General features: G+C 37.9%; 2 protein-coding genes across 2 annotated transcripts; one reads left to right on the top strand and one right to left on the bottom strand.

Annotated features, from left to right (window-relative positions):
• The first annotated feature begins 596 nt into the window (after positions 1-596).
• On the top strand, positions 597-5,944 carry LOC113734360 (uncharacterized). Its single transcript, XM_027260880.2, has 8 exons — positions 597-812; positions 1,436-2,268; positions 3,595-3,767; positions 4,123-4,213; positions 4,299-4,556; positions 5,145-5,317; positions 5,500-5,606; positions 5,721-5,944. Exons 2-8 carry the CDS (start codon positions 1,495-1,497, stop codon positions 5,750-5,752), a joined length of 1,608 nt encoding a protein of 535 aa, XP_027116681.2. The 5' UTR covers positions 597-812; positions 1,436-1,494; the 3' UTR covers positions 5,753-5,944.
• A 1,328-nt stretch (positions 5,945-7,272) lies between these two features.
• Positions 7,273-12,164, bottom strand: LOC113734359 (nuclear transport factor 2). Its single transcript, XM_027260879.2, has 9 exons — positions 11,983-12,164; positions 11,074-11,208; positions 10,103-10,409; positions 9,470-9,735; positions 9,189-9,372; positions 8,915-9,036; positions 8,755-8,820; positions 8,213-8,291; positions 7,273-7,669 (listed from the first exon to the last, which is right to left on the bottom strand). The coding sequence occupies exons 1-9, from the start codon at positions 12,019-12,021 to the stop codon at positions 7,455-7,457; spliced, it is 1,413 nt and encodes a 470-aa protein (XP_027116680.1). The 5' UTR covers positions 12,022-12,164; the 3' UTR covers positions 7,273-7,454.
• Positions 12,165-14,342: the final 2,178 nt, after the last annotated feature.

The raw sequence follows: 14,342 nt of genomic DNA, 5'->3' as shown, positions 1-14,342 counted from the left end.
AGCATACCTGACCCGTCACGGGTTGGCGGGTCGGGTTCGGGTCAACAGATTTTCTGGCGGGTTGACCCGAACCCGACCCGCCAACCTGATTTGGACCCGAATTGCCACCCCTATTCAATCTCCTAACTGGTCTTTGATTACCATTTTCAAAAGGCTATTTGACCATCAAAGAAAGACTAATTAAAAAAATGTTCCCAAGATTTCTAATTCATGAAAAAACATTCACGCATTTATATGTTCATCAAAAAAATTTTTTTTGACGATTATCCATTGAATTCTCTATTTTCTTGAATACGGTGCCCTTTACACTACAAACCTAAATTGATGGAAATTAGCATGACCAATCTGATTAGAACAAAACATTTCCCCCAACAAGAAAAGGAACAAAAAGATTCAATTCTTTTGGCTGTGGGAGCCTGAACAATAGAGAGTGGCTTATTGGCCAACAAAGGTGCTCAAGACCGTGACGCGTTTCTGTCTGTCATGTACGTGGCCAATCCCACGCAAGATTTCTCATTTTCCAAGGCAGGAATAAGCATGTAACAACGAGGACTCCCCCTCTCTTAAACCTTATGATCTCGTCCTAGTAAACCTTCATCTGGGAAATGATCTGAAGTCTAAACTCCACGCTGATTGATTGGTGTTGCTGCAGCCTTGCTATTTCTTCATCCTCCAAAATTCCCAAGTTCCAAAAATATCATATTACACTACTATTAATTCGATAATGAGTAAGCAAGCCTAAGGTTACAGCTCTTGATTGATCGAAGTAATGTGCATCTTTTTGTTGAATTTCAGGGATTTCTTGATCAAAGGTGCATACATCTTTTTGTTGAATTTCAGGGATTTCTATCTCTGTAGCTAGTCATACGTTTATGTCATTAGTACTAGTTAGTGATATAATTGTCTAATTGACTCTTGCATGCATATACTATTAATTAACAGAGTCAAAAGGTTTTGTTCTTTGTCTTTTCAATTTAATGGCAAAGTCTTCTGTTTGAGAACAAGAACATGAAAGATGATAAGTACTATATTACCATGTCGTTTTTCTTTTATAAATAAAGGATGAAGCTTTTCGTAGAATTTCAAGAGGGACAGAGCTTAGATTTCTGTTCACGTGCATAGGCGTTGTTATTGCTTTCCTAGTTTTTTGTTGAAGAAAATCACGTGCATCTTGCAATTTTCCAAGCTGTTGCTATCTCTTACTATGTACACTTGAGTTTCAAGATTGATGAAGATGTCGGCTTTTCACCTACTATCTTAATCCTTCCCACGAGGATTTCTTAATGCATTTTCTCTTAGTTTCAATTTGTTGAAATCCCTTCCCTTTATAATACTCAATTAAATCAATTCTTTTTTCATTTATTGGTTTTGACTTTGAGTTTTTTTTTTCATTAATTAATTTATTGTAATTCTTGGGTCTCATTTCTGATGACAGATCACATCTTGCACAGTCTCAAGCAAGAAAGTGTATAATTATTGATCAAAGATTCACAGATGCTATTAGGAACCTCATGGGCTCCTGTTAGTCAGACTTGGACCCTCTTCTCAGATATCCCCAATAGAGAATTTAACATAAGAAACAACACCAAAATAGGCCGTGATGGTCTTGGTCGCGTAACCCCAAAACTCTCATCCATCTTGAGCTCGGTTTCTTGCAACTCAACTTCACCAAATATTTCAAGTTTGTCTGAAGTCAAATTAAAATCTGGGCGAAAAGTCTTTAGCAGAGCTCTATCTGACAGTAGTTTAGAAGGGTTGGCCTCAAATTCACATGAACTTGAAGAATTGTTCTTTTCAAGAATGTCGGGCGACGGGTGTTCAAGTGAGCAGCACAGTCTAATGTTGCACACAGAACCGTCTTTTTGTATATATAATAAGGACGATGGGGAGGAAGAAGTGATTGGAAATGAGGATTTGGCGGCAAAAATGTTGGCAGGGAGGGATGGGATTGCGGATTTGGGAAGTCCTAAATTCAGCTTTGGAAAGAATGCAATGGCCTCGATTGAGGAAGATGCAGATGAGGAAGACCGAAAGGAAGAGACACTGGGTGAGTTTAAAGATTTGGGGATTGAAGGTGAAGCTATTAGTAGTCCGTGGCCTCTTGCTGGAGGACGTGGAGGTATTGATGATGGTGTTGATGGTGGTACTCTGGACTCTGGATTGCCAAGATTTGATGAGAATGGTGATGTCGAGGAGCATTACAAGAGGATGATCAAAGAGGATCCTTCCAACCCTTTGTTCTTGAGGAACTATGCTCAATTTCTTAAGGTTAGTGCTCTTCTAGCTAGTTTTGTTCGTGATCTACTTGTTCTCAGCTTCTTCAATTGTTCATTGTCGTTAATTTCTGAAAAGAGTTAGGTGAGGTGGACTCTGCTCGCAGTGATAACAATACACACTCTAAAAGCAATTATCAGGAAGCAGATATAACTAATTTCTAGTCCTCTTCTAACTAAGCCCCACACAAATTAATTTCTGTTTCCAAAAAGGACAGTGTTTCAGATATTTCTATATTAGTAGGCCCAATGAATCTGCGAGCTTGCTTCGAGTTCCTGAAATGATGGCCCCCCGGCGTGCGCGTTGATAATACTATGTTCTCTTCTTTTTGGTCCTTTGGGGATTATACTGCATTCTCCAAATTATTGTGGTGCAGGGCTACAGTTTGGATGCTTCTGTGCTTCTTTAGTTTGTGAGCAAGTTTGTAAAGGGTGCCAGTCTTAATAGCCATTTGTTCTGCCTAGAAACATTTAGAGAATATTAGCCTAGCATACCATATTCAAGGAGGTTGGATTCAACTTGAAGTTGGTTGGATTTGAGCAGGGGTTTATTTTATTTACACAAATTTGATACTTTTATTGGAAATCACTTTTTTTTAAAAAAAATTATAGGAATATATGATTACAGAAATATAAGGAAAGTCATATCTTAAAATCGGCCATTTCTTTCTGTTCGACTACTTTTTTTTTTTTCCCACAAATTTTCTCAACTCTTCCTTCTACTTCTCCTCCAGATTTTCCAACTGAACAACCTATTCACATTTGATGCAGTGCAGCTTCAAGCAAAGGAGCCCTGTGTACCGTCCTATCAGGATCTGATAGGAGAATGTGATTATCGTCAATGAACCTATACAGTTGCCTAAATTGAAATGCATATTGCTCGCCTTTGAGAAATAATTATGTCAGTTTCTGGAATTAGAATCTGTTAAAATTTAGAATGCATCAAAGTTCAGCACAATATATAAGTATTTAGAAGCATGCAGTCTGAGGGATGAAGCTGGATTATGTTTATTCTCAGTGGACTTCCACCAACCACAGAATGTATGTAGCATTTGAGCTATAGGCTTGCCCTGATAAACCTACATGTTTTCCCTAATTAGCTGGATTCACACATTTCCAGAATTGAGATTGTATTTTAGGCTGTTGGTCTCACCTCCTGTTGCCCCTCCTCTTTCCCATTGCAACACCAACGAAGCTATTAGTTCAAAGGAAATGGGTGAGGGAAATTAAAAAATATCACAAGAATTTCGTACTACAGCTTTTTTTTTTTCATTCTTATATCTTGTTGATGCTGAATGTGATTGATGGTATTGCCTAACAGTCCAAGGGGGAACTTTCTGGAGCTGAGGAATGTTACTTTCGTGCTACACTTGCCGATCCTAAAGATGGGGAAATCATGCTTCAGTATGCTAAACTGGTGTGGGAGCTCCATAATGACAAAGACAAAGCCTTAAAGTACTTTAAAAAGGCAGCTTGTGCAGCTCCTGAAGATAGGTACATGCTTAAACAAGGCATCAGTAGTGCGAGGATATCCAATTTTGCCCTCCTCAGAGCAGAGTGCATGTTTGTATGGGGGGATTTTCTGTCTCATTCTTACGTGCAAGAACAGGATTTTTTAGTAGCTGAAAACTAGACTAGACACTCATCGTAAACTTTCTAATAATTCAGCTTCTCTAGCATTCTCACTGTCTAGATGATAAAAGCATGCTTTATTTACTGAGCTAAAGGTTTTGTCTAACTGGTTGTATTATCCATATGACCACCAATTACTCCGTGCAATTCTCTGTCTCCATATCTAAATCAGCTCATTCATGTGCTTGATTGCTGATCTTTGTTTTTCCTTTTGCAGCCGTGTGCTGGCAGCATATGCCAGTTTCCTGTGGGAATTAGATGAAGATGAAGATGAAGCGGAAAGCAGCTCATCAAATGAGCAGAGACAGGTTTTTATGTTTGTACAATAATTTTGTCCTTCAAAATGCTCGTTTGTGTCTTTGGCGTAAATTTATAATCGTTGGGATTTGTTAGGTTGAAGAATTTGGTGGTCAAATGGATCAATGTCACTCAGAATTTGCTGAAGACCAAAGACCAGCTAGCCCCCCATTACATCTTGCAACAGGGCTTGGAATTGACATGGCTGGTTTTGGCGGTACCATGGGGTATGCTGATTGTATGAAAGTAGACTTTAGTGAAAGTATTAACGTCGAAGAGTACTATAGGAGGATGATTGAAGAGAACCCTTCCAACCCTTTGTTTCTGAGGAATTATGCACAGTACCTTTGTGAGGTTGTACCTATATTTCCTTTCTTTTCTTTTCTTTTTTCTTTTTTCCTGTAACTGATCTAGATACGGTACAGTTGATTAAGCATAACACAGGTCCATGTTACTGTCTTTCCTCCAAAACACTAATTTATAGGCCTTTAGACCTAAATTTGATCGTCATCAAATTTCAGCAATTTACTTGATTATTCAAGTTTTCACATTATCTTTTAATTTCTAATTGTGATCGAAAAATTTAAATCATTTGATAACCTAGTACCTTGCAGTAGCATCTTGACATAGGTGTATATTGGATGTGATTAGTCAATCGGCAACATCTATCTAACCTATATTAGAACTGGGCCAAGGGGGGCTAGAGGGAGAGAAACCAACCTCTAGACCAGAGGTCTTCAGGCTTTTGCGTGGTCTATCGTGCATTTGCCTGCAATGTTAAAGAACTCAGGCTTTCTGTTTTCTGTATCATTTACTCCTAGTTGTCTCTGGGGTCACATGAATTCACTCCTAGTTATCATTTACTCCTAGTTATTCTAATTTATTGTCTCTCTTTAAGAGAACATTGAATTCACTGTTTGTGATAATATTTTCTACTTGCAGACCCAGGGAGACCTTCAAGCAGCTGAAGAATACTACTTGCGCGCAATGCATTTAGATCCTAGTGATGGAGAAATAACATTACAGTATGCTAAGGTAATATGGGAACTTCGTCAAGACAGACATGAAGCATTACCCTTCTTCAAGCAAGCAGTTCAAGCTGCACCACAGAACAGGTAAGGATGATTCCAGTCTACAAGTACTGCAAATGTTAGGCCATTCTGTCAGGAACACTACTAGAAAATGCATGTGATTATCAGAAGGATATTGGGGTTTCTTGTTTTCCGTCCTGAAGATGCGGCTGCTTTTGTGTGATGTTTTTGGTGCCTAAATCTACTCTTTGTTTTCTTGTTTGCAGCGATGTGCTTGCAGCATATGCCAGTTTTCTCTGGGAAACAGAAGAGGATGAAGAGGAGGATTTGGGGTTGCGGGAGAACGAGCATGTGGCAGTACCCCATGGAACAGGTACTACTGCAAAATGCTTGAAACCTTAAACAAGTTGCTGCCTGATTACCTGAGTTCTGAGTCCTAACTAATTCTCGAAAAGTCGACCCTGTTTCACTAATGGTGCTTTTGTAGTCATCTGCGTCTTAACAGAAAAGAGAAAATAAATGTACCACAAAGAGATGCTACTTACTTGAGCTGATGTACTACACGGAATGGGTTGCATGGATGTGTGGAATGCGAATGGTCTTAGAATAAAATCGCATCGCGACATGAAGGTTTGTGATCTAATAAGTTGGAAGTTTTCAACATGAATAGTCTTCCTTTCCTGTAAAAGGTTAAGTCGTATCATTAGAAAAGAGTTAACGGAATAGTCTTGGAGTAAATGTAGAATATGCCTTGCAGGAGGAAGGCACTGAAAAATAGAGCAGTGGATAATTTTACAAGCTAATTCCATTTCACCTATCTTCTCCTTGCTTTTGATGTATGTAACATTTTTGGACTTGCTTTTCTGCTATTTGGCTTTTTCTCATTTGTACTCGGGAAAAAGGTGCGAACATTTTGGCCATAACTATAAGAGTACCGTACAAGTCCAGGCATTCAGGATATATTTTCAGAATATATCAGGATAAATCAAGCTAATTTCCTTTATCCTTGTATAGTAATTTGAATAAGCCAATCCAACAAACTCTCTCTGTTTTTTTTTTTTTTTTTTTTTTTAGTACGGGGGGTTTTTGTTGATTCCTCTATGCGAATTTATATGCCCAAAGGCTTCCATTAATTAAGTTCTTGCATACGAACTGTTCCTACTGAAGGCGGCAGGATGCCTTTTTCCTTGTTCCTACTAACTGTTTTTTTTTTGAAGACTTTTATGGTTTTAATGCTGAAACAGTTTAAGAAGTGGTTGGTAAGATCCTTTGTCTGTAACTCATAGGTTATGAATTCGAGTCATCAAGGGGTAAGTGAGAAATCACTACTGATCATTAAAAAAAAAAAAAAAAAAGTGGTTCTTTTGCTCCATCCTTTAGGAGCAAAATAGTTGATTATAATAAAATGTTTTCTTTCTAATTGTGAAAAATGTTGTTCAGCCGTTGCACTACTTTTTTTCCGTTCGATTGTTGGTGCTGGACAGGAAAAACCAATCTTTAAATCCTATGTAATGACTTGAATCTAGGCACCTGCGGGCGGACTGAAACAACCGGCTACTCTTGATCAAATTTGATTCTCCAATTGCTCCTCAGATCTAGTCTAGTTCAAGTGCCTCCTCACCGTTTGTGAACCCTGTTTGCACATTAGATAGAACTCTGCACTTTCTCTAGCCCTGATCAGCTATCGATTTACCGCTCGCCTGTGTTTCTTGTTGAATGTTTATCTACGCTGAGGTCCAGTATAGCATTCTTTATTGAATTTACATCTTCATGGTAGTTTGTTCATCTGCTACCGAGTAAATGGGCAAGTTCTAGCCATTATCATGGAGAATAATTCATGCACTCAAACCATTTTAATAACTAGCACCGTCAATGTACATCTGTATACGGAAACGATGCCACAATTGCGTAGAGCAGCAGGGCTCGGGAGCATCAGAGGGAAAGTCGAGATTAAAAACTGCCCCAGAAAAACTGAAGAGATATCAACAAAGCATCGCCCCATAAAATCTACGCACTAAGTAATGACTGCGTCAGTGTGCTTGTATCAAGACGGATATTCAATTGATAAACTGCCCCAAAAAGAACATATTGCGATGATTCTTTTTAATGCATCTAATTGCAAACACTAGTATAAATATACTTAATCTCGGGAGCTATGAAGGTGAAATAGCAAATTCAAATAGGCTCAAAACTTTTCACCCTTTGAAACAAAATCTTGTATTTATTCCGAAGAGCTCTGCCCGTTTCTTAATCCCTGGTGGCCGCTGGAAAATACTCTTTCTTGACGAGGACCTTGTCGGTAGAAGCCATTTGCCCTTGGTCTAATGTAGTCTCGGTCATTTCCGTCTTGGCTGCTACCCCGACCAAAACCACGACCACCAAAGCGTCCCCTTGCTCCATCCATCTGGTAGCTAATCCTGCCCCTACCCCTTCCTCCTAAAACACAACAATTTACACATAAAAGATTAGTCCAGTAAATTCACTATAAGCAAGAGAAAATCTGTCGTGCCATAAAACTTTTGACTGCCAAAACCATAATAACATGGATGAAACACAAAAATTATTGTCGCATCATATAATTTTTACAACAGCCTTGGCAACAAGTATGCCACCTGAAAACACAGATAACTTTAAAATCAACTGCACGCTGATTGTGAGGCACAGCAAATACATAAGGATGGACTTCATGTAGGTTGGTTTGACACCCTATAATTCTCCAGACTCAACTCCTTAAAACTAAGAGGGAAAAAGGTTCAAGCCTATATAAGTTCCTCGTAATGAAGATACTTGCATGAGCAGGATCGCCAAAACTGACTTTGACGCATAGATGCATCAGATATGAACATTCCAGGGGCACGGGAGTGTTATGATAGAGCAAAGTTTATTATGATGATGTTGTTTGTGTTGCAGTAACAAAATTTGAGAAAAAATCTAGAAACCTCTTTTTTTTTTTAGTGAAAAGAAAATCAAGGTACATACTTCCTCGAATAGGGATGCCTCTGTTCGGTCTCCGGCCTTCAATGTATAGTTGGTGCCCAGCTATCTGCACCGTAGATGCCTGCAAAGAAATCAGCAGCATAAAATGCCTAGATTACAGGCAAATTCCATGATGTGCCAAACAATCATAATGCAAATTAAAATCCAGATGAAAAAACTTTAAAAAAAAATCATCGAAGTAACAGAAGATGAATAAAAAATCTAATCAAAAGAACTGTTACACGACATTTTAACTTTAAACACACAACTAGAGAATTCCGTTATTTTGTTCACCAGAAGCAGAAAGAAACTAGAGAATTTCTTTAACAAAGCTCCTCTGATAATATACATAGCTATATATAGACAGAGAGAGAGAGAGAGAGAGAGAGAGAGAGATGATATAATACTGGAATGAACTATTTAAACAACCCCCCCTCCTCCCAAAAAAAAAATGCATTAGGTACTTGATTAAAAAGCTCTATAACTGTGCATCAAACTTCTGCATTACAATACTTGTAATTCAAAATTTTTGAACAAATACAGACCTTAATTGCATTCTGGACACCAGCAATATCTTCGAATTCGACAAATGCATAGCAGATATCAATATCCTGGACAGTAGTTATGCATAATTTAGAAGGTCAGTTTTGCTGCAGTCTACACAAGGTGTCATGATGTAAATTAGGACAAGTGAAAAGGACAAACCTTCCGCGTTCTGATGGCCACACCATCAGGCTTAAGTCTGCCAAATTTCTTAAATTCCTCCTCAATTTCAGAAGGACCCATAGTAGTTGGTACATTTCTAACATATACTGATTTCACTTCAACTGCAGACAATAGAGAAATTCTTAAAATGGAAAAAGTCTTTTGGAATGAGTGATTGATAAATTCAACTACTAACACATATTTCCAACAAGTACTCCAGATACAGACACCAACCCATACAAAGAACTGAAGTTTTTAGTGAAGTAACAGTCACCTTCATCTTCAGCACCTGAGGCTTCTTCCACATGATCCATTCCAGTCCTTTCAACACTATTTGATGATTCAATAGGAAGCTGACTAGGGGGGTCAGATACATGGTGCCAATCCGTAGATGCGGGTGCATTCTTGTTAAAGGCAGACTGAGGAGGAATAGCTTGAGCAGTTTGTCCCTTTGCAACCTGTAACTCCGAAAAGTTGAAGCAAATAATGTAAGTGATTAAAGTATTAAAAATGTTAAACAACTTGTAACACAAAAAGATAAATATAGTTGCATACAATAGAAGCATAGGTGTGCTTCTGGGGCTCCCCAACTGGCTCGTCAACAGCAATAGATAAATGGTCTTGCACCGAATTCATTGCACTCTGAAGTGAACCGTTTGATTGTACAGCAAAATTGTCTTCCAGAATCTTGTCAGCTTCAGGGACATTTTTCAACCTTTCATCCGGAAAATTATAGCTATCAACAGGACCGTTTTCTTCGATTGTTGAAGCAGCAACAAATTCCCTTCCCTGAATGTCTCCACCCAGCACATAGTTGGGTACTGCAGAAGCCATGATTCAGGTCAAAAAAGAAAAAAGAACCTTATGTTCATTACACTTGACACCAGATTGTATCTGATTTGGCATAACTGAAAGCAGCAATTCCATTTAAGCATCATAATTGATGGATAAGACTCAACCAAGTTGGACAACCATTGTGCAGCTCTTATGCTGAATAACACATATTAAACATATTCTGTTGAATGTAGGTAACAACAAAGCTAGCAAAAGCCTAATGTTTTTAATTTATAAAGGTGTGTGAAGAAATAATAGGATTTATCTTCTAGACGTTTATGAAAAAATAATAGGATTTATCTTCTAGATTCTACTTGAAATATTTTAGAAAAGAATCAGCCCAAATCATTATACCTTGTTCTCGAATACCAGTTGGTGCATTTAGCTTGGAGTCAAGATTGCTCTGTGGCAAATAGGCCACTGAATGCTGGACATGGTTTTCATCATCAACAAAATGAAATATATCATTAAGAACAAAGTAACCTTTTTCCTGAGGAGCAAGGAAAAAGGTTTGCACAAACTCTCTCCTTCCCTTGAAATCTTTTACATGCACAGAACCTGAAACCATCACCAAAACTCCACCGTTCCAAGACTCCAAGGAATGAGCCGTCTTAATTTCTATAGCAGTATAATTGAGTGACATAATAAGCGTGTGGATATGCTGCAAAATGACACAGGTAACATTATGTGAAAACATTTGGAATTTAAATTTGAGCAAGTTCCTGAAAGGGAACAATCAGGAGACCAAGTAGAACAACACAAATACGAATGGATTTAGATACGTGTTAAATAACATCCCTGTGCTAAAACAAGCGCTTAGGGAGCAAGAAGGCATGGGAAAACAAATGATTACTATGCGAAGCTTGTCCTAGATGTTCATGATGGAAGACGAACTTTCTACAACATATGCAACAACAGCAATTGATTATCTATATATATATCATGATGTCACGTGCATTAATATCAACTGCACTGAAGTAAGTGGAAGTAAAGTACAGACAATATGCCAGCCAAGATTCGACAAGCACTGCAAGATGCAATATAACTCCACTTCACCAGCAACTTAACCATAAATTAATTCCAAAAAAAAAAAAGAAACTTAACCATAAGTTAAAGTTGGAACATCAAAATCAGATGTAATCTGACAAGAACAAAGAAATGCAGTTCTCAACTCTCTATAAAGCATTACAATTTCTCAGAGACACAGATGACAAGCAAGACTTAGCACCATAGTTTCTCTCCATAATCCACCATATATGTACTGAAATGACTTGGATCTACTCATATATTCTTCACTAGCAAGACCGAAATAGAGTAGAGCATACCAGCATTGATGTGGCGGTATCCCTGGTATTTCCATCAATCCGAAGTACAGTGCTAGCATCACTGTAGAACTGGTGAACAAATTCTGGCTGTTGCTGTAGGACCTGATAGTACTGCCCAACAAAGTATGTCCCAACCTAAATATCGCAACCAAAAAATTAAGCAAATGAAGAACTCAAAAAATAGTTAAAAAAGAGATTTAAAACTTCAAATGCAGATTGATAATAACAAATTCGTGCTCTAGAAATTACACAGTCCAGATGAGCGTCTCAACCAGAAGACGCCAATATTGTTACCAGTATATTATTCCCAACCCCCCACCCCTGCCCCCTTCCCTTCATAGACAATTTTCAATCCAAAAAATCAAACAAGTCCAACAAAAAATGAACTGAAAACACCGGACTATACAACCCCCTATCCGTTCAGAGTACTAACAAGCATTTTGTATTTTTTTTTCTCGAAAGACACGAAAACACATCCACAAACACCAGAGTCAATAAGATGCTGTGCCAATTGCACGTAATATTGTACAATACACATAGAAACAAGATAGACCTCCATCTATAAATCCCCTGATTCACACAAAACTCTGTAGATTGATTACAAAAACTTTCTACCTTATACCCAAAACACACATCAAAAGAGTCCTCCAAGCAACCCTAACTGGTACCAAATGCATGTTGTATTGTACAATGCTCATTAAATAAAGCAACCCAAAATCCAATATATCCCAACAGTCCAACATTCACATCTAAACCTTCTCTCTCACACACTCACGCACACACTTTTCCGTGAAGCCAAGCCAGCTGAACCTTGACATGCAAAGCATACACGGATTCAGAAAATCCCAGCAATATACACTGTTTTCCACACACAGTGGAGGTGGAAGTGGAGATTTCCTAGTAAAATACCTGAGCAGCAGTGACGGGCAAGTGAAACGGAGTAGCCATTGCTATCGGGATTGAAAGAATCCAATCCCAAAATCGAGTTCAGAGAAAAACAAAACAAAATTAAATTAAAAAACCCTAGATCTGCAAAATGGGGAAAAATTCAGCAGCAAGATCCAGAAATTCCCAATCCAAAAACCCCTAACTAAGATTCCCGCATTCCCATTCCTCTTCTCTCACGACTACTAACATCCAGAACGACGCAGCAGCAGTAGAACTGGAGTAGAGTTGGAGCAGTAGTGTGTGTTTGTGGTGGTGTTTTAGTGCGTGAGACTGCGACCAGTGTGGCGCTTTATGTACATATATATTTATATGTATATTTACGTTAAATTGTGGGCGTCATCGAGACCACTGGATTTGAGCTGCGTTTCGCTTTTTGGTTTTTTGTCTCGGCATAAAGTTGAAACCACACAGACGCGTAAATTGGCTTTTTGTAGTGTGTGTTTGTGTGTGTGTGTGTGAGAGTGAGATTGTGGAGGCCTGGATGCACTGCTATTACGCTTTTTCTTTTATCTTTCTTGGTATTTCTTCTTATGGTTAAATGCACTTTGCACCCTTCAACTTTAGAAAATAGGCACTTGGCACCCCCTATATTAACAATCAACATAGTCTCAACCAAATGCTTATTGGACAAGAATTAATTGAAAGGACCATTTTATTTTGTCATGTACTAGGGAGATTGACCGGTGAAATTATAGAATTGACCTGCAATAAAAGGGAATTAAAAAATGTGTAAATCATAAGATTCGAAACAAAAATTAGAGAAACAAATAGGATGGAAACATTGAGGTCTTAATTGTGCCTATCAAAAAAAGTTCCCCTGAACCTAAAAATCAAATGGTCTATTTAACGGGTATCATTGGACTCGTTAAGACATATTTTAAGTATCATATTTTTTAAAATATAAAATTAATTAAAATAAATAAATAAATATAAGAGATGACAGGTCAAAATCAATTTACTCCCTTATGACGAGGTCTATTAAGCATAGTTGAGTGGCAAATTTAGGGAGAAAGAGGCTCATGAGCAGCTCGATTGGTCACGGCACGCCTCCTAAGGAGCCGTTGTCCAGTCCCGTCAGGGTTCGGGTCCCATGATTAACGTGTTCGGGGGATGGGCCTCTCCTTCCGGGCCAGTGAGGGATTAATCGGGTCCGATTTACCGGTTAGGTCGGATACCCCCTCCGTCACGCAAAAAAAAAAAAAAAGAGAGATAGTTCCCCTTTCATAACTCACAGTGCAAGAAAGTGCAAGAAAGAGAGATAGTTCCAAAGTGCAAGAAAGTGAAAAAGGCAAATAGTGGTCAATTCATGCATCTTGAATAGGTTACAGTGGTCATGATTGATGGGTCAAAAACTAACCATGAAGAACAAATAAAGGCTGAGATTACAAGTGTTCTATAGGGGTATTTTGGTAACAAAATTGTGATGTTACCATTGTATTATGCTTGAAAGTACAGCGGGGGCAAAGTCAATTTAGCCCTTTTGGGTTTTTGACCAATCACTTTTTTCCTTTTCTGGTTACTTGTTAGGACTTAGCGGTAGCATGAAATCTTGTTGCATGTGGTAAATAGTTGGTTCAGTTGTGGGTCAGGGTTGGACGATTGTGGCGACTGATTTTACTGCTCGTTGAGTTTTTGGCATCAATTTATTGGTTCGGTGTAGAGACTAGAGAAAGGGCTTTTTCTTTTCTTTTCTTTTCTTTTCTCTTTTGGGATTAGAATAAGCCACTTAATTGAATAGGTACTACTTTATGTTTTGCTTTTCTCTAAGCTAAAAATTTGATAGATAACTAATTTTTGATGCGAACTATTTGGTAAACTAAAGGGAGGTAAGATCTACTTTTAAGTCAGAAATATAAACACGGATATCGACCTAAAAAAGTTTATTAACTCTTCTTTTTATCAACTAATTTTATTTTGGTTAGGGCTTGGGGGTTTTGTGGAGGCTAAAAATTGATAATATACAAGTAGTTCTATTAGTAAATTTAAGGAATTGCTATACGAATTGAGTCTCATTCCTTTACACTCCAGTAAGAATCAATCTATTATATTAAACTAAACCTAAAAGTACTAATATTTTTAAAAAAAATTTACACCATTTGTTAAATTTTAGTTCCTAAATATTAAAATGAGTCATTTTGGTTCCTAACAAATAAAAAAAAGACTCACTCTTGATCTTTGGTCAACTTTCCAATGAAATTTTGATTGGGATTTTGCTCCCTTTTTTGTGGATTATTGGGTTCAAATTTCTCATGGGTCTTAATCTTTAGGATCCTAGAAATCATTGGATGTAATTTCATTACAACTTTATTTGAGTCTTATGG

Source organism: Coffea arabica, chromosome 3c (assembly GCF_036785885.1).
Source record: "Coffea arabica cultivar ET-39 chromosome 3c, Coffea Arabica ET-39 HiFi, whole genome shotgun sequence".
In the NCBI taxonomy this organism is placed as follows: domain Eukaryota; kingdom Viridiplantae; phylum Streptophyta; class Magnoliopsida; order Gentianales; family Rubiaceae; genus Coffea; species Coffea arabica.
Note: the sequence above shows the minus strand (reverse complement) of the source record. Positions and strands in the feature narration are given on the sequence as shown.

Coding starts and splice junctions, on each gene's coding strand:
- LOC113734360 (XM_027260880.2), top strand. CDS start 1,495: ATGCTATTAGGAACCTCATGGGCTCCTGTTAGTCAGACTTGGACCCTC. Junction 2,269..3,594: donor ACTATGCTCAATTTCTTAAG/GTTAGTGCTCTT, acceptor ATTGCCTAACAG/TCCAAGGGGGAACTTTCTGG. Junction 5,607..5,720: donor GGCAGTACCCCATGGAACAG/GTACTACTGCAA, acceptor GTGCTTTTGTAG/TCATCTGCGTCTTAACAGAA.
- LOC113734359 (XM_027260879.2), bottom strand. CDS start 12,021: ATGGCTACTCCGTTTCACTTGCCCGTCACTGCTGCTCAG. Junction 9,736..10,102: donor AACTGGTATTCGAGAACAAG/GTATAATGATTT, acceptor TGGCTTCTGCAG/TACCCAACTATGTGCTGGGT. Junction 9,373..9,469: donor AGCACACCTATGCTTCTATT/GTATGCAACTAT, acceptor TCGGAGTTACAG/GTTGCAAAGGGACAAACTGC.